This window comes from Etheostoma cragini, chromosome 10, assembly GCF_013103735.1.
Source record: "Etheostoma cragini isolate CJK2018 chromosome 10, CSU_Ecrag_1.0, whole genome shotgun sequence".
NCBI classification, from domain to species: domain Eukaryota; kingdom Metazoa; phylum Chordata; class Actinopteri; order Perciformes; family Percidae; genus Etheostoma; species Etheostoma cragini.
In genome coordinates, this window is record NC_048416.1 from 2,433,545 (window position 1) to 2,454,961 (window position 21,417).

The window sequence follows — 21,417 nt, forward strand, 5'->3', positions numbered from 1 at the left end:
GGCTAGAAATGGAGATAGCTGTAAACTGAGCCCTGAGTATCCTGCTCTGCCTTTTTAGAAAATGAAAGATGCACTGATCTGGAATCTTGCCCCTTATGAGGTCATGAGGAGAATAAGGAACACTCCACTGTATGAGTCATGACAGGTGGGTTGGAAATTGGCAACTTTGTCTGTGTAGAGTTTAGCTTAGTGTCACTGAAACCGTAGAAAAACTGGCTTGGCCTTTTGTCCAAATGGTCACTTCTGGCTCCAAGATACCAAGATGGTGACAGCCAAAAGGCCACATCCCAGCTTCAAAGCAGCAGCAACCCACCAACCAATGTGTGATGTCACCAATGATGTTCCACCCACAATGTATGTGGGTGCACATCAAGATAATAGTTAAATCATGCTTTAAATTTTGGAAAGAGCCACGTTAACAGTTTCCCCATGCTTTAACTTTTTATGCTATGCTATGCTAATCACTTCCTGGCTCTAACTCCATACTTAGGGGCCATCCACTTGCAAACGCTTTTTGGTGTAAACGCCCAATTTTTGCATCGTTTTGTCCGATTGCTGAAATATTTTAAAACCTGGTCCCAGGGTGAAGAAATTCGAAAACGCTGCCCTTGTACTCGCATGTCAATGATGTCATTGCCACACCCCTCGACCTCTAGCCTGTGACCTCTTATCCCACGACGACGTCTCATAACAACAACAATGGCGGTCTACATGCTTGTCTTCTTGCTGGAGAAGATTTTGAGCCTATTAGGGTCACCAGGGCAAAATATACTGTTTGTATACTGCACATGCTCTGCCTCTTCTTCTCTGTTTGCCTGTGAATTTCTGTAGCAGAAACAGCGCCACCTAAAGGCCTGGAATGTGAAGTAGCGTGCTGAGTCATTTACAAACGGATCCATTTGGACGCAAATATTCTTGAAACGATGCCAGGGAAGACGGGGGAAAAAAAAGTTGTGGTACGTGTGGACGTGGCCTTAATTTGAGAGTGGTATCAGTCTTCTAATCTCACTCTCAGAAAGAGTGGAAACAACCTGTAGACACAATACTGATGATGATGATGATGGTGATGATGATGATGTACCTTTATAAAGTTGATATGACATGTGTTAAACAGTTCCATTTACACATCCAGCAGTAACACAGCATTTCTCTGGAGTTGTGTTTCTTGTCACCTGGCAAATATAAATCCTATCTGAATGAACTTGGAGACAAATAAAAACATCTTATCCATTCCCTCTCTGTTAAAAATATTGCTCCTAATACATAGTATTAACTAAAAAGCTGTTTTCCGGGGATCTTGTTTACTTTCTTTAGATATTGCACTGGAAAACATCTCTTATCGTTGCTCCGTAACATTCAGAAAACAACTCCCTTGAATGTTGTCATGGGAGGTTTGATTTGTTTTTAGTAAAAGCAGCTTCTAAGGACTCTGAAGCCACACACACACACACAAACACACACACACACACACACACACACACACAAACACACCCACCTTATCTCAAATATCAGATATATGCTTATTACACTCTGAAGCCCATTCAGCTGTGACGTCCTCTGATCAAAATCAAAAACCCACTCCATGCGTACACACATTCTGCTGTGTGTGTGTGTGTGCGTGTAATATGTTGTATATGTGCCCACAGTGCTTCCTGCTTGTGTGTGTGCCCCAGCTGTCTCACAGAGCTCCCTGTTGTTTGGCCTGCCGGGGCAGACGGAGCCAACGCTGTAAACTCTGTGGATCGATGCTCGTTTGCAGGATTTCTCTATTTAATTCCACCTAAGTCAGCAGCACTTCATCCCTCTCTACGGGTGTGTGTGTGTGTGTGTGTGTGTGTGTGTGTCTGCACACTTGTGTGCGTGATCGTCTGCTTGCGTGTGCACATTTGTATCTCTATCTTTATATTGAGTTGCCTGTGTGAGCATGTGCAGAGGAATTCTGCAGGAGGTGTTTTTGTGGCTGCTAGCATCTATGTGTTTCTGTCGCCTACACACACACACACACACACACACACACACACACAAAAAGAGGTAAGAGTCTTGCAGCGCAGGCTAAAGACACACACCATCATTCAAGCACCTCCCCCTTGCTTTGATTATACTCACAATCCTATTACTTGAACACACCAACATTAGCATTTTCATTTATCTTCCACACTACTTGCTTTCATTTAATATGCTCACACACATGCACACATGTCTTAATGCCAGCACATGTTGTGATTGCATATTAGAACACACACACAAACACACTCACAGACACTGCAGTCACGCACATTAACACACTTATATGCACCATCACAGGAGCCCACCCACCCGTACAAACCCAAACGCAAGCTGTTAGCTTTTCTCCTCACCAGTTACCTCCCCCTTCCCTCCCCTTCCTCTCCTCTCCTCCCCCCCATTGTCACATCAGGGACTTCCAGTGTCCCCAAAACGTTGCACCCGCTCACGGCCCTGCAGATGTCACTTAGCTGCAGACCCGCCTCGTCATTTCTCCATCCATCCATCCCTCCGCCTCTCCTGTGACATGGAGGAGGGACAGAACAGGGAGCCTGTGTGTATGTGTGTGTGTGTGTGTGTGTGTGTGTGTGTGTGTGTGTGTGTGTGTGTCTAAAAAGGGGGAAGGGAGCCAGGCAGGTTAATGAATTAGTAATTAGGATTGACGTTGCGTCTGCAGTGGGTTTCCCCCAAACTGTTTCCATCACTCTCCCCGGTCATCTGTGCATCCTCTGAAGTCTCTTTGTCATCTTCACCCCTGTGCCCCCCCTTCCCCCCCATACCCGCCTCACTTTGGGCCTTGCCCATCTAACCTTCTCCTCCCCCTGTCTTCAAACACAAACTCAGCTCTTTTGTTTTTGTCCACATCCTCCCTCATGCTTTCTGCTTCTCTCTCGCTTCTTCATAATTTCCTTCTTATCTCTTCTTCTCTCCATATCCCTTTTCAGCCGCTCCCCTCTTCTTCGGCCTCCTTCTAATGTGCTATCGATCACCGGATTGGAGGCTAGAGTGTTCAATCCATGCAGATGTTGCATTAAAGCTTGGCAAGGCTCTGCATTGGAAGGGCTGTATCCAAGATCCCTGAAGAAAACATCATAAAATGATTGCAGCAGACAATGCATAGCCATGTATGTAATTGAATAGAGCTGCTGTGCTTTTGTTTATGACCCCCGAGCTGCACCAGTAAGAGGGTACTCTCATAGCACTGTAATGTATGTTTGAAAGACAATACAAATGGTTTGCACTGGCTCTTGGCTTCATTTCTGTGCTGGTTTACCATGTGGTAATTGAATGAGAGAGCATGTTGAAAGGGAGTGACAAATGGGTTGTGGGTATTTGCAGGTACAGTGGAAAAAATGTCCTCTGTCAAGGGCAAAGGGAAAACAGGCTAATTTATAGTATGCTAGTACAGCGGCCATTGAATATGTGCCTGTTGGAATCTGGCTGATTGCTTTGCCTCCGGTTTTCCAGCTTTCCCCGAAACTATTGTACCCCGAAATAACTCTCAGAAGGCCCTCAAAGCATAAAGCACTCAATATGCAATTCTACCGTATACTACTTACTACTACTTTAGAGGAAAACACTGTACTACTAAAGTTACTTAGGTTACTGGCTATGTTGGATGCGACTTTGGGTTGAGTATAACATATTTTCAGTCTTTTACTTCAACAGGTTTATGACAAACTGAGACTTTCTTGACTTGCCAAATTATCTTTTGGTTGACAAACATCACGAGATTGAATAATTATTCATCCCTCGCCATTGACTACCATACATATTTTTCCGAAATAAGGTGGAAAAAGGTGTGTCTGTATACACGGGCTGCTTTTATTTCTCAACCTTTATGGTGCGGTCGCTTGGTTTTATTCAGTTTGTTAATATTGAACGCAATCCAAACTGCCCCAAATTTTAAATGCCAAGTTTATTGGGTACCCGGCAACACAACCGTGAAGTAGATTGGATACACACACACACATACACAGATTCTTGCCTTTTTAATTGGATGTTGGCAGATAACATGAACTGCTTGTCCATTATGACTTTTAGATCTTGTGCCATCTAACAGAACAGCATGGCGGCATGATCACAGACTATTTGACAGTACAATCAAAGATATTTCAAACCATGCCTTGTTTATCACTGTCTTTCTGCCTACCTTCTACTTGGTGGGAGAAAATCCGACTCCCAATCCATTCTCCAGCTTGACAAAGTATGTACATAAAGATGGACTCGAAAAATAATTTACAATCCATTCATAAAATCTTAAATTCTTTTCAGAATGTGGCAGCGAAAAGTAAAAGCCCTTCTTTTCCATCTTTTTAACATCACATAAGATTGTCTTTACATCACAGGCTAACACTAACCAGCAGGTTAAAGGCTAGGGCCATATTGCTTTTGCAATAAAACAGAATTACAACATAAAATGTAACATAAACTTATTTTATGGACACTGTATCATGCCAAGTAATGCCATTTTTTAAATTATCCAATTTGAGCACCATAGTCTCAGTTGCAGTGACTTACTTTAAATTTAACTCATTTGTTTGGGCATCATTATCTTTTAAATAGATTTTTTATTGAGTAGCATATCCAACAATCTATAAAAACATGCTATAGACTGTTTCATGGGTGGTGTTTTTCCATTGCAGACATCAAATTCCTATCTAAACCAAACTACAGCATGACCAATGGTGCATCCTGGATATGACAGCTGCAGGACTTCGGACCTTGGATAGGACGTTTTTCTGTAAATCATCAGCATGATCTGTTTTTCTGGTCGATTCCCAAACTTTCCCCCCAATAACATGTGTTCTCAGTGCTGAAGGAAAAAAAAAAAACAGTCTTCTGAGGACATCCTGGAATCCAAAGTCTTTGGGCATCCGTGGACCTCAGTCTGGGAACCACGTTTTTACCATGCATCAAGATCCTCTAAAGTTAAACCTTAACCCATTGTAATGGTATTGTAATACATTCTTGATCAGGTCAGAGTCAAGAAGGACTTGTGTCAACAAAACGGTCGGTGCTAATCTTCACTGCAGGCTCCAGTGTCTGATACCAACAGGCCCCGGGGACACGTCCCGTTCACACCGCGCGTAACCACGGGAGAGTGATGGTGCTCCCGAGAAGTCCTAGGAGCGGAATTACAATTTCTCAGCTTACATTCAAACACACAGAGGCTCCACAGAGAGGAGGAGACGAGGAGGACGCCTCCCTTCACCCCTCCATTCATCAATCCGCTCAGTAGGCTAATCGCTCTCCGCCGCTTGGACCTCCCGAGAGCCCCTACCAGCCTGAGCGGAGGCGCGAGACAGCACCACGAGCTTCGGCGGCAGCGGCCGTGAACGACGTTCGCACGCGCATACCGGTGAGAGGGGGGCAGTTGGGAATGACGCTCAGCGTGAGGAGAGAAAAAAAGAGCCCGTCTGTCAGTGTTATTCCCCGGCGTGGATGTAAGGAGACAGGGAGAGAGAGGACCTCCGCGAAACTCTCTTTTTTAGCCGCTGACTGAACGAATTTGACCGGTGAGTGAAGAAACGCTACTACGCTTAAGGACGTGTTTAAAGTGTTATCATGTTTTAAGCTAGTAGGGCTGTGTTAGCGCTAAAAAAATCTTTTTTTGACCGGCACTCATAACATATAGCCCATGCTTAGATATCATGTATTTTGGTGTACGAGTGAGACGAGCATTTCTCATGGAGGCTGCGTTGAGGTTTAGCGTTTTTTTGGCCCAAAATGAACACACAGAAGCCTACTCAGGCTTTAGGACAGCAGTGTTTGTGGAGCTAACAGAGGCTGAAAGATATGTGCAGCGTGCGGGCCGTGGGATTTTATGGAGGTGTGTGTTTCTCTCTCTCTTTCTCTTTCTCTCTGTCCCCCGAAAAGGGAAAAAATAAAAGCATTTCCTTTCCGCTTCAAGGAGGACAAGTCGAACTTGAAACGCGACCAAGGTCTATTTTGGAGGAAAAGAAAGACACCGGCCTCAATTGAGCTTGAACCGTGTCTCCTAGCCATCCTGTTGTCATGGTTACTGGCTCGAGGAGGCTGTGAGAACATGGCTGTCTCGCGCTGTGCTCTCTCACTCTCTCTCTCTCGCTCTCTCCCTCTCTCTTTCACACACACACACACACACACACACACACACACACACACACACACACACACACACGCAGTAGCGCAGGGAAAGGGACAGAGGAGAGAGACAGACAATAAGCCTTGTCTATCTGCCGTTTGTTTATGTCTTTTTAAGTGTATTGGTAGACACTTTGTAAAAAGAACCGGACCCATTCCAATCTCATTATACATTTCAAATGGGATCCTATAAATCTCTGCACATTTAAAGGTAATTGTAAGCCCCCCATGCATTATATATATATATTTTTTTATCTAATAGATGAGCTAAAAAACCTATAAAGAACCATAAGATCTACAGTCTAATTCTGTCTATAATATTAAAGCAGTATAATGACTTTTGGCAGTGTAGGACCGAGCTTCTGTGCTAGACTCCTCTTTGCCTCTACAGGATGTGGGTGGCTTCTTTAAAACAGGTGTTTGATAGCATCTTATTTTCCATCCCCAAAGCAAAGTCACGATTATCTTAATTATAGACATTTACATGTCTAGTCTAGATCCATTGGAATTCATCCCCCCGATACAACTGTGGACTCTCCCAGGCAAAAGTGCAGCTCTCTTCAGTGTAATCATCTTGAACTCAAGGTGGGTGTCTCTTCCTCATCTCCAGACTCCCTCTCTTTATTGTCCTTCTCTTTGTGTGCTCCCTGTAAATACATTGTTGACACAAGGGTTGATCAAGAGCAACAGTACCGAAACTCTTTAGGATGAGTCCTTTCAAAGCATTATTTAAATAGTATTTGGTTTGCAATTATTTGAAACACATTAATACAATGTATTACATTAAGACTGACCTTCCAAAATGAGAAAAGTGAACATGCAGTTTTGACAATCGTGTGTGTGTGTGTGTTTGTGTGTGTGTGTGTGTGTGTGTAATACAGAGTGAATTGTCATGACGAAATGGAAAACAAGATACATTACCACAAGTACTGTGATAATGTATTTAGATGTAAGCGTTTAGAGTGACAAAATGCGGGTAGATGGTTGACCTTGACAGCTTTGAAGTGACATATTGGGGTGATTTAAGAGCCGGTTGACTGCTAACGCTCCCGTTGGCTGGCGTGGCTAGTCGGGAGGCCTTGTAGTCATATTGGTGTGACTTGTAGATAGGCAGGAAGGCAGGCAGGCCGGCTAGGAAAACACCCGGGACAACTTCCAACTCCATGCCTTCCTGTCCCAGGCTAACGGCCAGGAAATGCTTTTTCTTCCTCTCTGTCTGCATCTGTGCTTGTAACACAACAGCATTTTTGAAAGGTGACTCTGTGTGTGTTTGTGTGTGTGTGTGTGTGTGTGTGTGTGTGTGTGTGTGTGTGTGCGCCTATGCTGCACCCAGCCTGTATATTATGAACAGGGTCAGTGGGTCATTTATATACGCGACTGCAGTGTTAGAAGAATAAGAAGAGGGGGAGGGAAGTCCTTAGTATTCAGATCTGATTAGCATCCATCAGTATTCAGCTGATAGCTTCATAAATTCATTTTGATTACCAATTAGCGCTTTATAAAAGTATTTAGAGGGTTTTCTTGGTGGTTGCGTTTTGAAAGCTGTTTGGTTGTTGTGTTATATTTATTTATAAGGTCCAGATTTAAAAAAAAAAAAGTACACTCAACACATTACAAAAGGGGTTCAGACCAAACACAAACATAAATACATATAGACAAAATGATCCCCAAAAATATCACAAAAGAAACACACATACAAACAAATCCACAAATTGGTGCGTCTTCCAGTGATGTCATAGTTTTGACGAATATCTGGCATCACTAAGTGCAGGATTGATCATAGCATTTATTTTTTAGCATTGAATTTAATATCATGTGTTACTCAGCTGTTTGTTTTCTAATTATAAGCTAAGACAAAGCAAAAAATATACATAAAATATGCAACACTTATTAGTGGTTTTGTATCAGCGTGGGCTATTTATTCAATTTGGGACGTCATTTTAGAAGATGAGATAACTAACTCTATTTCAGTGACTGCAGTGAAGCACCAACGCTGTGTCCTACACACCTCTGGTCAAAGTGCCGGGGCTTTCAGTAAGAAACCCTCACTGTGGCACTCTGAAAATAAAAGAACTGCACAAATGGGTTTTTTTGTTTAAAAAAACCCAAAACGTAATGAGGTCAGAAAGTTTTAAGTGGTCAAAAGGCTCCCTGTTCCGCAGTGATGCCCAGCACGAGTGTCTGCAGGCAGAGTAGTGTTTCCAAGATTATTCATCAGCAAAACAGAGCTATAAAAAGATGGATGGATGGATGGATGGATGGATGGATGGTAGGGCTAGACCCCAATATTTGAGTATTCATAAATATTTATTTGTTGGATAGGTTTTTCAATTTTCAACTTTGGTTATTTGAATATTCATTCTCCTTCCTAAAATACTGTAATAACAGAAGCCTCAGAAAATGAAACGATGAAAACAAATTCTCATAAAACATGCATGCAGGCGGAAATTTCCCATGGTGTCTTGTAGGAATGGTGTTAAACAATTTTTTTTCTCTTCAGTTTTAAGTTGACTCACAGTGAACTTCAGGATGTAGGGCAGCAGCTGGGTAGGCTTCCTACCACAGTTAGACCTGCTCACTCTGGAAAAGTGTTTACTTATTTTTGAAGCCTCCAGTCTGATCATCACCAGTGTTTCTTTGGCAGCTTTGTGTCTATACAGACCAGTCATGCTTATCGCTGGAGAGTCCCAGTGGACTGCGGCTCTGTGTCTTAGAGATCAATAAATTACACCATGGTGTGTGTCTATGTGTGTGTGTTTAAGAGTGTGTATGTCTGAGTGAGACAGAAAGATGGGCAGAGAGAGAAACATAGAGAGAGAGAGAGAGGGAGAGCAATATCAAAGGCACACAAGATAGCGAAGAGCTGTTTAATGGCAACTCTGCCTCTTATCCAACATCATCCTCACTGGATTGGTAGCTCTTATGTCTGGATGGCCATGTGGTCGGATGTGTGTTTGTGTGTTCTTCACATGATTGACAGGTAGTCCGATCGCAATTAAAAGGAAATTGATAAGGTTTAAGAGCTCCATTATTCTGCTGACAAAAGTGGAATGCAATAAGTCTCTCCTGATAACCATTGTATCCACAGAGACACAAAGTCTGACTGATACACGCACACACACACACACACACACACACACACACACACACACACACACACACACACACACACACACACACACACACACACAAGGCTTTTCCCAAATCTCAGTTATTGCGTCCCCAATTCTTTTCCTTGCCTTCTCTCCTCGCGTCTTAGACCTGCCCACAGGCGTTTGGAGTGGAGAAGTCGAGGCGGACATTTAACAAAATGAGACGTCCATGCTCGGAGTCGTCATTTAAAGCAACATCAATTAAATGTGACATTCAGCACAACTGCATCATCGGTATTTTAGGATCTCTGTCAGGTGAGCAGAACAGTGTTCATGACAACTTCTCTATTTACTTTGAGTTCAATTCACAATTTGGCATCATGTGACAAAAATGTACAGGTGTATTTAGTTATACACACACATCAGTAAGCTATAAATAGGCTTTATTGAATTGTGTAAAGCACTACAAATTGTTGTCTGAAAAGATCTACAACTATCTATTAATGATGCGTTAATTAACTCTTCATATAAATCTGAGTGTAGGCTTAAAATCCACCATCCTCCACCCACCTAAATTAATTAGTTTTTCCTAATTTGAGTCCCAAATGGACATTTCTGGACACTCTGTCAGGCCTCTTTTTTTTAACATGCCCTGGGTCAAAAACTTCCGCAGAGGACACACCTTTGTATCCTCGATAATAGCTCCTCCGGCAAAACATTTTAGGAATTGCAATGGCCCCAACACACCGTTCCTCTATTACTTTTTCTTCATCCATCTATGCACAGTATCTGAGCACATCTTCTTTTCCTTCTTAGCTGTGGTATTCACAGTGCTGCTCCCTTCCACGGTCTTCTTTTTCTAAGACCCATTTACCTCAATTAAATGCAAAATGAGAGACTGAGACAGAGAAAATAGAGCAGAGGTAGACTGTGAGATAGCAGAAAACATGATGTAGAACAGATGGAGAAGGAGTGGGAGAAAAACAGGACACTGGAGACAGCAAGAGAGCAAGAAAGCAAGAGTTCCCACTTTCTGTGTCTGGTTTCATAACTGTTCATTGGTACCATTTATGGAGCTGTGTCACTGTTTTGTTTGTGTTTGTGTATGTGTGTGTGTGTGTATATGTTTGTGTTTGACTGTGTGTTAATACTTGCTTTGTGTAATCGCATTAAATGTATGCAAATTGTACTTCTGTTCTTATGCCTACTTCATGTATGTGGATATGAGCTCCCCTGCATTGAGGCCAATTTGAATTCATACTAATCACTGATTGGTAAAGATGGAAGGCATATACTGATCCACGAACGATTAAGTCATGAAAACCTCTCAGATATTATTTTGTGTTTTTGAGATATACCTTTCTTAGTGTGTCATGTGATTGATGCTTCTGCAGATGGCGTACACTGAGGCAAACTGCCTGGTGACTAATAAATAATAATGCAAAAGATTGCCATGCTCCTTCGTGCAATAAAAAAAGGAAGACTGAGTAGGCCGTTCACTGATTGCGTATGCAGAAATAAAGTGTTGGGGGATCAGTCGGAGTGTCCTTTGGGATCATCACAGTTACAAAAGCAGTCAGAGTGAAAGGGATTAGAAGACGCTAGCAGAAACACAATGTACCCGTTTTGTTGTTGTTGCTGCTATACTGTATTTTTACCCTGCTCATACTTGTCAGAGTTGCAGAAGACAGTTTTTATTCATGGCTTCATCATTGCTTTGCGTGCTCCAACAATAACATTTGCCACTAGAATTGAGACTGAGAGCAGAATTCTACCATTGCATTTGGGTGACAACATCTAGTCCTAAAAAAGCAAAAGTCTATTGTAATTAGGAGAAATGCTTGAAATAAGGGAGCAATTTGCTCGACTTTCTTGGTTCTGCATAATTTGCCCGTGCTTTTGCAGCTGTGATGAAACATTTAGTGGGCCTGTGGTGTCCTCATGCTCAGGGGCTAAGCCAAAGCACTTGCAACATCATAGAAACAAATTTGGCCCACATCCCAGCCTGCCACAAATCTTTCCTCTCTATCATGATCCTGTTTTTTTCTACACGTTTTCATCAAAATGAAGCAGAAGTGCTAGAAATTTCCTCTAAGAATCCACAGAGTTTTGTTGGCAGGGTTCAGTATGATCATTTCAGCCGAACCACAGGTCCTTACCTGCATCTGCATGCCAGAGCAGCTTTAAATGCCAATCAAGTGTTTCTGTGCTGTCAGTCCCCTGCTACGGATGATTCAGCACAGCAGAGATCTAAAGTGCCATAAGACTGTCTGTATCCGGCAGCTTCCTGCAACAATACCACAATCCAAACATCCACTCCACCAATGCTAGTTTGTGCTCTAACAAATGTGCTGAATAATTTTGCTGAATGCGCTTGAGCTTGACTGGTGTCATACCAAGAAGTGTAATAATAACACAATACATACACAATTGCTGTGTCTTTCTTTCATGATCAATGGTAAAATTGCATCCTGACATTACGTTACATCACATAAAAGCCAGTTCAGACTAAGGAAATATGCAACAATAGACCTAAACCTTTTAAATTGTTTATCATTTATTGGTGGGAGGCTGTGGCTTGGGTTATAGAGCGGTCGTCTACCAATCAGAAGGTTGGTGGTTTGATCCCTGCAGTCCCATGTCAAAGTGTCCTTGGGCACCCCTAATTTCTCCCTTTTACACTCAAACATTGTATGGCAGCCTCAGGCACAGTGTGTGAATCAGGGGTGCAAGATGTATCAACTCAATATCACAAAAATGTTGCAATATTTAGTTTATTTTGTGGAGCGCTGTGTCCCGTCTGTTGGCTGTGTGGCTTTGTTGTGTTTGATTTAGAGCCCACTTGGGCTCAAGTATATAACTTGTACCGTTATAATGATCACGTTTCATTGGCCAGTTGCCATGCCACTAGCACATGTTAGTGCCCCTCACTAAGGCACGGGGCCGCTACGTGACAAACCCTACGGAGCGTACCACATGTGTGAAGATTTCAACAGAGTGACGTGTAAGGGAAGAAATAAATGACGAAACGGAACGAATCAGAGAAGAGAAACAAGTCGTGTCCTGTTCTCCTTGTTTGTTTGCTTATTTTCTACTATCAGACCAGTAAAACAGGTCCTGTTCTGCAGACGTGGTCACTTTTAATTTATTCATGTTGTACGTGTCCAATAGCGCTAAATAAATACAGTTCATATACATTGGTTTGGCATATCAGTGTATTTATGTTAATAAGAATATCCTAATGGTAGCGATGTGGAGCACAATATGGCAAATGTATCTAGAATCAAGTAGAACATATTCCAGTTGATTGAGATGGAAAGTTCTTGAAATTGGAACAGCATTTGGCAAAAATAATCTCAGTATGAGATTAATGGCTGCTCTGGAGCTTTCAATCCCACCGCACATTCCTCCTCGGCGGATAGGTTTGCTCAGTTCTGAGCAATGGACGGACTTTTCATCCATGTTGAATTTAAAAGATAAAATTGAAATCTCATTCTTGACATCGAAAATTGTGTGATTCAATGACAAATGCTTAATTGATTCATCTATTAGTCTTATAAATGGTTAGGGTGATCATTTTTTTTCAGTCGATTTAATCAGCTCATCATTTCAGCACTGATTACATTCTTCACACAGTTCACCAGATTGTATATAAAAAAGGATTCATTTAATTTTTTTATACTTAAAATTAAATCTAATTTTCCATAAAAATAATAATATATAAGCCTGCTTTAATTTAAACGTCATTACAAGCTCTCTGCAGTAATTAAGAGCTGCTCATTAGCATTTACCCTTGAGCCTGTGTAAGGATAGTGGACGACCTGCTTTACAGGGGTCTCAGCTGCTCAGACCCCAGTGCAAGTGAGAGTAACAGCAGCATATTACAGTACATGTTTTAAATCTCAGGTTACTATCATGCATTTACACAAAGCACACTCACTCTCAGCAGGGATGGAAACAGGGTAGTTAGTTATTCAGCCGTGAAATCTCCGAGAGACAGAGAGAGGATGAGCTGGCGGGATCATTCTGACAGGATTCAGTTGAGCTGTATTAAACAAATCTCTCTCCGTGCCTGCCTGCCTGGCTGTCTGAATTCCTCTCCTTTCTGCTCTTATCTACCTTTTCCTGCCATCTTTTTAGAGCTGTTTGGCATTATCTGGTTATATATACGAATATGGTTGGTAATATGCATCTCTCTCTCTCTCTCTCTCTCTCTCTCTCTCTCTCTCAATTTCAATTTTATGTTGCTTTATTGACAAAAAAAGACATCTGTGTTGCCATAGCGAAGAACAAATATACATATAAACAGCAACAAGGAGTAAATACTACTGATATCATAATACGCGTAAACATAATACTTATGATATCATTATTATAACTACTCTTATAACTCTCTATCTCTCTGTCTCTGTCTCTTTAACACATATATACACACACACACACACACACACACACACACACACACACACACACACACACACACTGCAACACACATACACAACTGTTCTCTCATGATCTCTGAAACTTGTTATTAAGACTAGAAATAATCAAAGACTATCAGTATCTGCCATAATTGTTAAAGTAGTAACACTGCTTCTCCTACTAATTTTCACTTGGTACTTTGTCTTCTTTTCATGCTGATTTTCCGTCCCTCTCTTCCCGTCTCTCTGGTTCTTTTCTCTGCAGAGGGTCCTCCCTGGTTGCTGATCTGAAGCTCTGGTCCTTATATCTGGCTGGAGTAGACAGCCGCCCCCCTTCAGTGAAGAGCACCATGACCCAGGAGGGGCAGGCTCTGCCCTCTCCCACCCCACCAGAGAGCCCAGTGGAGCCCAATACAGCCGCCACCGACCCACCCGCGGAGACACACAGCCAGGCAGAGCAGGACAGGCTGGGAGCCGGGGCAAAGGACGAGATAGAGGAGGGGACACAACAAGAAGAAATCAGAGAGGGAGAGGAGGAGGCACACGGGGAGACACACAGGGAAGGAGAGGGGAGGGAGGAAGTAAAGGATGAGGGAGAAGAGGGTAAGTTAAAAGAGGAGAGGGTTGACTGCACTGGTAATGAGGATCGACAGACAGACGAAGGGGCGGAAGGAGAGAGGGAAGGGACCAGAGCGGAAGGATGTATAAATGTGGAGGTAAGCTCAACAGGGGAGGAGGCAACACATGAGGTGGAGGGGATGAAAGAAGAAGAAGAGGAGGGGAAGGAAAAAAAAGGGACACAACCGGCTACAGAGGAGGAGGCAACTCACTCTCAACAAGCTGGACGGTTAGTTCACTTATCTGTCAAGATATACTCTATATTGCTGTATGACTAGGGAAATCTTGTGACTACACCTTTGAACCTTTAGCTGTCAAAGTTTGATATACAATTAAACTTTCATCCTTTCCTGTTTTGTCATTATCAGTCCCTCCAGGTTTTCATATACATTTTTTGAGATAGTTGCGTCCCAAAATTCCACACATTGCGGGAGCTTTTGTAAAAAAATTTCGTTTAAAGTTACACATTTTTTGTATGTTTGCTGCAAGTTGTCACGTTAAGTTAAGTCACGGGGGGGGACAAAGCAACCCCACGGACTGCAGAGAGCCAACAGGATTGAAACGGCGACAGCTTTAGCAACATCAGAGTGAAACACGGTCTTTCGCTGTATGTTCTACAAGCCATCACTCTGATGAACAGCTGACTTTTTACTCACAGTTACAGGTTACAGTAACCCAGCAACACTGTCTCTAACCTCTGTTTATTGGTTCCTGTTATTATTTATTCATCATTGTCCTTCTCTATTTCAGAGCTGTTCATAATGTTCACACTGTTCATATTGTAATATAATAATACTATGTATTCCAGCACCCTTTTCATTATGCGCCATCATTTAAATAAAAGTAACTATTTTAATTATAATTTACTCTTGCATACTTTGCACTCTTCAAAGCACTATTGAACGTGTAACGTCAACCAGTTCTCACTCCCGCTTGGTCATTGGCTCTCAGAGTCACATGCTGATACAAAGTCTGGCACGTGGGACTGCTGGGATTCGCAGTCGCGGGGAAAGTCTGGTTATTGGTGGAAAAAGTTGCGGTGGTTGGTCAAAATTGCAAGTCGCACCAAAGTCACGTGATTGGTTGAATTGGTGACATCGTGAAATCCTGGAGGGACTGTATTATGTATTGACATGACAATCTGTACAATCATGCACAAGTATCACGTGACCGCAGTTAATCGCCACTTAAAACACACACACACACACACACACACACACACATGGGCCAACTGAAGTTTTTAGGTTTTCCCAGTATAGGTCTCTGGTACACACATACCTAATTTGCATTTTACAAAATGAACAGGCTGAAAGAAAACAAACATGAAGTCAAATAGTGGGATTTTTTAAAGAGCCGGAGGACTCAGTAAACCAGTTTTAAACCTACAAAGATAGTGAAGGCCAGTATGTGAACAGTTCAAAAAAAGACATATCAGTTAATTACTGAGAGCTTTGTGAGAAGAATGTAGATGAAATAAAATGCATCATATTAAATAGGCAAACGGCAAATTGGTGCTTTTATTAAAAGGCACAGCCATACATTAAAGGTGCTCTAAGCAATGTTGGGTGATGTTACTGCTTGTTGACGTTGACTAGATCGCCCCTTCCTCCTGTTCATTTCGTCCCCTTCGCGCACTAACCCCCCCCAGACCCCACCCTCAAATTCTTCTTGTTGGTTATTGGTTGGAACGCTGTTTCTGTATGCTTCGTGGTGCAGGTGGCCACAGTTGGTTTTTGTTGGCGTTTGTAGACCCTGGGCTGTCTACAGATACTGCGTTTTTTACAGTGTGTTCAAGGGACAGGCCGATAGTGAGGAGATGTTTTTTTACAGTGTGTTCAAGGGACAGGCAGCTAGCATGATGTTTGCTTTATATGACAAACAAATGTAGCCTAAAACACGCGTGACAAGGCTTAGACCACCTTTAACACACTAATACAAAAATACAGCTATTATATACGTAAATAAACCTGTTTCAAGCTTTGATGAAACCAATTTAACAAGGTAGTCATCTCCAACCCCAGCGAGCACAGAGCACCACAATAGATTCATATTTTTACAAATAAAAGGGTTGACATAGTGGAGGTTTGACAGACCAGGGGAGATTAGCTTCCAGCTATTCACAAAGTAACCAATTGGAAAGGGCTTTTTCATCTTTCATCTTGAATCGTCAGTGTGGCTTTTCAAGCTGAAATATTTGCCCATTGTGAGTGCTTCTCCTGAATGAAGAATGATTTCAGCAATGAATATGAATGAAATGTGCCAATCTCAACAAAGAAACTGTCTATGACTAATGTATTAGTCATATGCTAAAGATAATATCACACTTTCCTTTCCTTTCCTTTTCTGTTCTTTCTCCACGTTGAAACAGACTGGCAAATGGCATAGGTGGGAACGAAGACGACAATGAAGCGGGCGAGGTGGACGATAGAGGAGACGAGGAGGGGACTCCCACACACTTGGACACTTTCAGCTCTAACTTTGAGTCGACTGTGGAACAGGCTGACACAGAGGTGGAGGAAGAGGAGGAAGAAGTCCAGAAAGAGGGAGACGGGAGAGAAAACCAGGACACTTTCAGCTCAGCGTTTGAGCAGATTGTTGAGCAGGTTGACGCTCAGGAGGAGGAAGATGAGGAGGAGCAGGAGGAGAGGGAGAAGGGTAGGGTTGACAACAAAGACGGCTTCAGCTCCACGTTCGAGCGCATCGTAGAGTCTGCCCTGCTGAGGGGCGGGACCTGCTACAGCAGCCTGGACTCTCTGGACGTGCTGTCGCTCACAGATGAGACGGACAGCTGCGTCAGCTTCGAGGCGCCACTGACGCCGCTCATCCAACAGAGGGCGCTGTTACAGGGCCCTGAACCCCTGGAGCTGGAGCTGGAAACGGTGCAGGAACAAGAAGGAGCTGAGGCTGGGCCAGAGGTCGGGGAGAGCACTCTCTGTGAAGCTGGAGCTGGGGCTGGAATAGGAGGAAGCCCGCTGAGGACCACCATACCGGGGAGCAGGTCAGAGTTTGTGCTGAGCCAGTCCGGACGCTGGACCATGCCTAACGGATACCACACCGACTCCCGGGGAGCAGTGGAAGGTTGTGGAGCCATGATCAACTCTGTGAGGTAAGGAGGCCAGATTTGGGTTATTTAAGCCCTATCATTGACAGCACCCTTAAACATATTACAGAGGGAACAGGTTTTGTGTGTAGATAAATTACACAATTCTGGTGAAAATGGTTGCAGTTTCTTATTTCAGCCCTTTATTCTTTATTTTCAGGGTGGATATGTTGTTGAGAGAGGGGCTGTTATCAAAGTACATTGCTGTTTGACACATTGATATTAGCACTAACAGTCCCCGAAGTCAGTATTTCTTAAATCCTACTCAGACAGTACACAAAAATAATCAAGTTTTAACTAGAGCTTGTTGCTACTGACAACTGGAAATTTGGCATGCAGTTTTTTTATACTTACACAGCTTTGATGTATATACAGATGTTAGAAGGATTGTGATTATGATGTTACTTTCTGGGTTGTTCAGGTTGTGCTTCATTCTTTATTCTGTAAATCTCACTGAATGTAACAGCTAATACATATATGTGCAATGGCAGTGTTTTGCCATTATCAAACCATCCATGTAGAAGAAACCTGGCGTACACACAGCTTTAGATGTAGAATGGGCCTGTCTTTGAACTACCATAGCAAATAGGTTATTTTACATATTGCATGTTTAACACAGTTAAATTAATATTTGGATTATAAAGTAAGATTCCTTTGTGTCCTGTTGCAGCCAGGCAGCAAGTGCTTTGTATAGATATCATACTGTTATCCTGAACTGTAATTGGTGTAATGTACTTTGACCTTGGCTTAACCAGCAGGTGGCGTGAGCGTAGTGAGACCCAGCTGTGGGCTTTCAGAGAGGGGGCATTGAGGTTGGTTGGGGGTCAGTGTGGCAGCCTGGTGGTTTCAAAGGAAGTTATTTGTCCATAGATGTAAACTCAGTTGGTAGGCAAATCTTTACCAGTCTACCAAACCAACCAACATAAAATACCAGGCTCAGCTCCAAATCCTCCATATCTTTGGGAAAGAAGAGAAGGGAAACTGTTACTACACATGATTGGATAGCTTTGTGCACTTCATTGTGAATTTAACATTTCCACAACAGGCTTAAAACACAAAAAGCACACAAAAAGGCAGAACTGAAAAAAATGGAGTCAGAGAGCTTTTACATTTTTATGCAGTCAGGGGGAGTGGTAAAGCAGTACTGTTGCATTTGAAATGAAACCAATCCTTCCCCTGTTGGTAGTGAAGGAGAGCCTGGTAAACCAAACAGAACGTTCATGAAGCAGCCCGGCACATTGTTGCTGGGGTATTTCCTACCTAAACCATCTTGCTTAAAGCGTATTTGCACAGTAGGGACAGAAAACTCCAGTGCTGCCAAATGACACAAGGTTTATGCATGACAAAAACCTTCCTTGAACAGGAACCAAATTTGTAGGACTATTGTAGTGGGTCCATATGACAGATCAACACTTGAAATGTATTTGAAACAAGACACAGGGTGTCTGTCACTGTAATGAATTGAACCGCAGGAGTGTCCTTCTCTTTTCGTCTCCAGTAGCCATCTGATATTTATGACGACGCTGAGATTTTATATGATGATCTCTAACTCACCCACTCTGTCCATCATTTGCATATACCCCCAAGGAACTCTGGGGAATAGAACAGCAGCTGACAGTACTTTCTTTCATCTAATTACCTTAATAGCACTAAAGAGGGTTGACGAAGACAGTGCAGAGCCACTGAAGGGGGAGGGGGTAACAGGAAACATATGGGAAAAACCATGTAACCTGAACTATGGCTATAGGTCTGGCTGGCTGGTTTGTATACAATCCCTTTGGCTTGTTCTCCAGAACCCCCCCCCCCCCCCCCCCCCCCCCCCCCCCCCCCCCCCCCCCCCCCCCCCCCCTGCACAGTTTCTGTTACAACCATACTGAAATGCCAAATAGATGCACAGACCTTTGCCATGATCAGCTCAGCTAACTGCTGGGATTTGTTTTCACACACTCCTGGTGCATCCACAGCTCAGGATGAGTTTTAGGATGAACCGAGGATTTAAGATGTCGACTCTCTTTCTCTTACTCTTCTCTCTCTCTCCCCCCCCCCCCCCCCCCCCCCCCCCCCCCCCCCCCCCCCCCCCCCCCCCGTCTACAGATGTTGTCCTTTAAGCACGGTCTTGTTTCCTGACCACCAGCGCGAAACTGAATGAGCTATTGTTTATGTCATGACATCATCGTCTTCAGCTTTCCTCTGCCCAGCAGGGTCTAAGAGTGTGTGTGTGTGTGTGTGTGTGTGTGTGTGTGTGTGTGTGTGATTATTGCACTATGCCAGCTTGTCAGACATTGGAGCACTTAAATCTAGAGTGGATACATCTGCTAGGCAGTCTTAAAGGGATATTTTAAGTTTTAAAGACATTTACAGTATCCAATTTATCATGAACTAGAAGTCCTAGATGTCCAATCAATTGTTCTTAAGGATATTAAAGGGAGGAGTTGCAAGCGTTTAGCAATTCAATGCAGTCCTTGTCCTTCACTAGTGGCAGCATGCATAATTTTTTAAGAATTGATTTTCAGCCCAATTTTAATTTAAGTTACTTGAAGTAGCATGGCTTAAAATGCTAATAATGAAAACACTACAGTTTTTGATGTACTATTAAGAACACACAGAGCTATGATAATCCACATCTCTTTATGATTCTGGGTGTGTGTCAAAGCAAAACAGTTATTAATACAAGCTAAAATTGCTGCAACATACATTATCTCACCCTTGTCAACATGTATTTACTTGTTTTATTTCTTTTTCTCTCTTTTTCACTGTCACACCATCTCTTTGTTTGCGCTATCTAACCTGCTGCCTCTGTATTCATTTCTCAATGTTCTTTATTTTATCTCACTTCATCTCATCTCCCGTACCACCCCTGCCGTCCCCCTTCTTTCTTCTTTGCATCTCCTCCTCTTCCATTTCCCCTGCTGCTGCTTCTTATCTTTCATTCCTCTCCTCTCCCTGCCTCCATTCTTCCCAGTGGTTGGCCACAGAATTGGCGCAGTTACACATGTTGGCACTTCCAGGCTTCATGGACAACTAGTCTTTTTCACTGCAAGACACAACAACTGCAAAGCTATGGATAAAATGTGGCCAGTTAATCAGTCAGTCAGGGCAACAGTCTTGGCAGACATTTAGTTGTTTTATGGGTCAGATGTTCCATGTGTTTTTTTCTGTTCGCTAGTAGATAGTGCTACTCATATCATATTCATATTCACAAGATACTAAGCATAACCAGACTAGACATAAGAAAACAACACTAAAGCTTTTTAGCTCTAAAAGCTCTAAATCTGAGGCAAGGCTATTTTGGAGCTTGGGATAAGTCCGATGATCACCAAAGTCATTGGATTGATCCCCTAGACATCATAAATCTCTATACAAAATCCCATGGCAATTCATCCAATATTTGCTGAGCAATTTCAGTCTGCACCAAAGTCAGGGGGCCAAAACACCGACGTCGCCCCAGAGCCACATTCCTATCGTGGTCAAAGACCACACAGCAAGAATGTTTTTTATAACTGGTGATAAAGAGTGTATGTAAAAGACAAAACAATGATAGACACAAAATTGTGTGTATTTTCAGGAAAACATTGGACAAGCCGTTGGATCACCATTTGTGTCTGAATATGCGACAAAAACTGTTTGTCATAAATCAGTTAAATCAACACGTCAAACATGCATGCAACCAAAATAGTAATATGCCATGTCTTACTGTACATGCTTTCAGTGTATCAAAAATATTCAGATGGAACCTTGCATCAATGTTTTAGCACGGTTGCACCGTGCATACAGACTGTCCAAAATTCAAGCTTCAGCTTCCATGCCCCCGGTGGAGAGAAGAAACCTAATCTCACCTCAGCCACACTCTCTCTGCAGCTCCTCTCCCTACTACTGCTGATTATTCTGACATCAGTGGATGAAGGAAGTCAAGTCTGCAGCTGGTTACATGGATATAGGAAACATTGGCAAGTACAGTATTGCAGATGTTGTAGATAAGTCATCCAACACATGGAAATAACAAGGTTTATTTTCAAGCAGTCAATTAAAGTGCTGTGTCAGTGTCTTAGTCAGTAAA

General features: G+C 42.7%; 1 protein-coding gene across 1 annotated transcript in view; it reads left to right on the forward strand.

Moving 5' to 3' along the window:
- Positions 1 to 4,867: 4,867 nt before the first annotated feature.
- The window catches only part of psd2 (pleckstrin and Sec7 domain containing 2), a 37,874-nt gene continuing 21,324 nt past the window's right edge, over positions 4,868 to 21,417 (forward strand). The window contains exons 1-3 of the mRNA XM_034884135.1: positions 4,868 to 5,522; positions 13,908 to 14,489; positions 16,629 to 17,366. Coding sequence (XP_034740026.1) covers positions 13,993 to 14,489; positions 16,629 to 17,366 — 1,235 coding nt within the window. The 5' untranslated portion in view covers positions 4,868 to 5,522; positions 13,908 to 13,992. The remainder of the gene's footprint in view (positions 5,523 to 13,907; positions 14,490 to 16,628; positions 17,367 to 21,417) is intronic.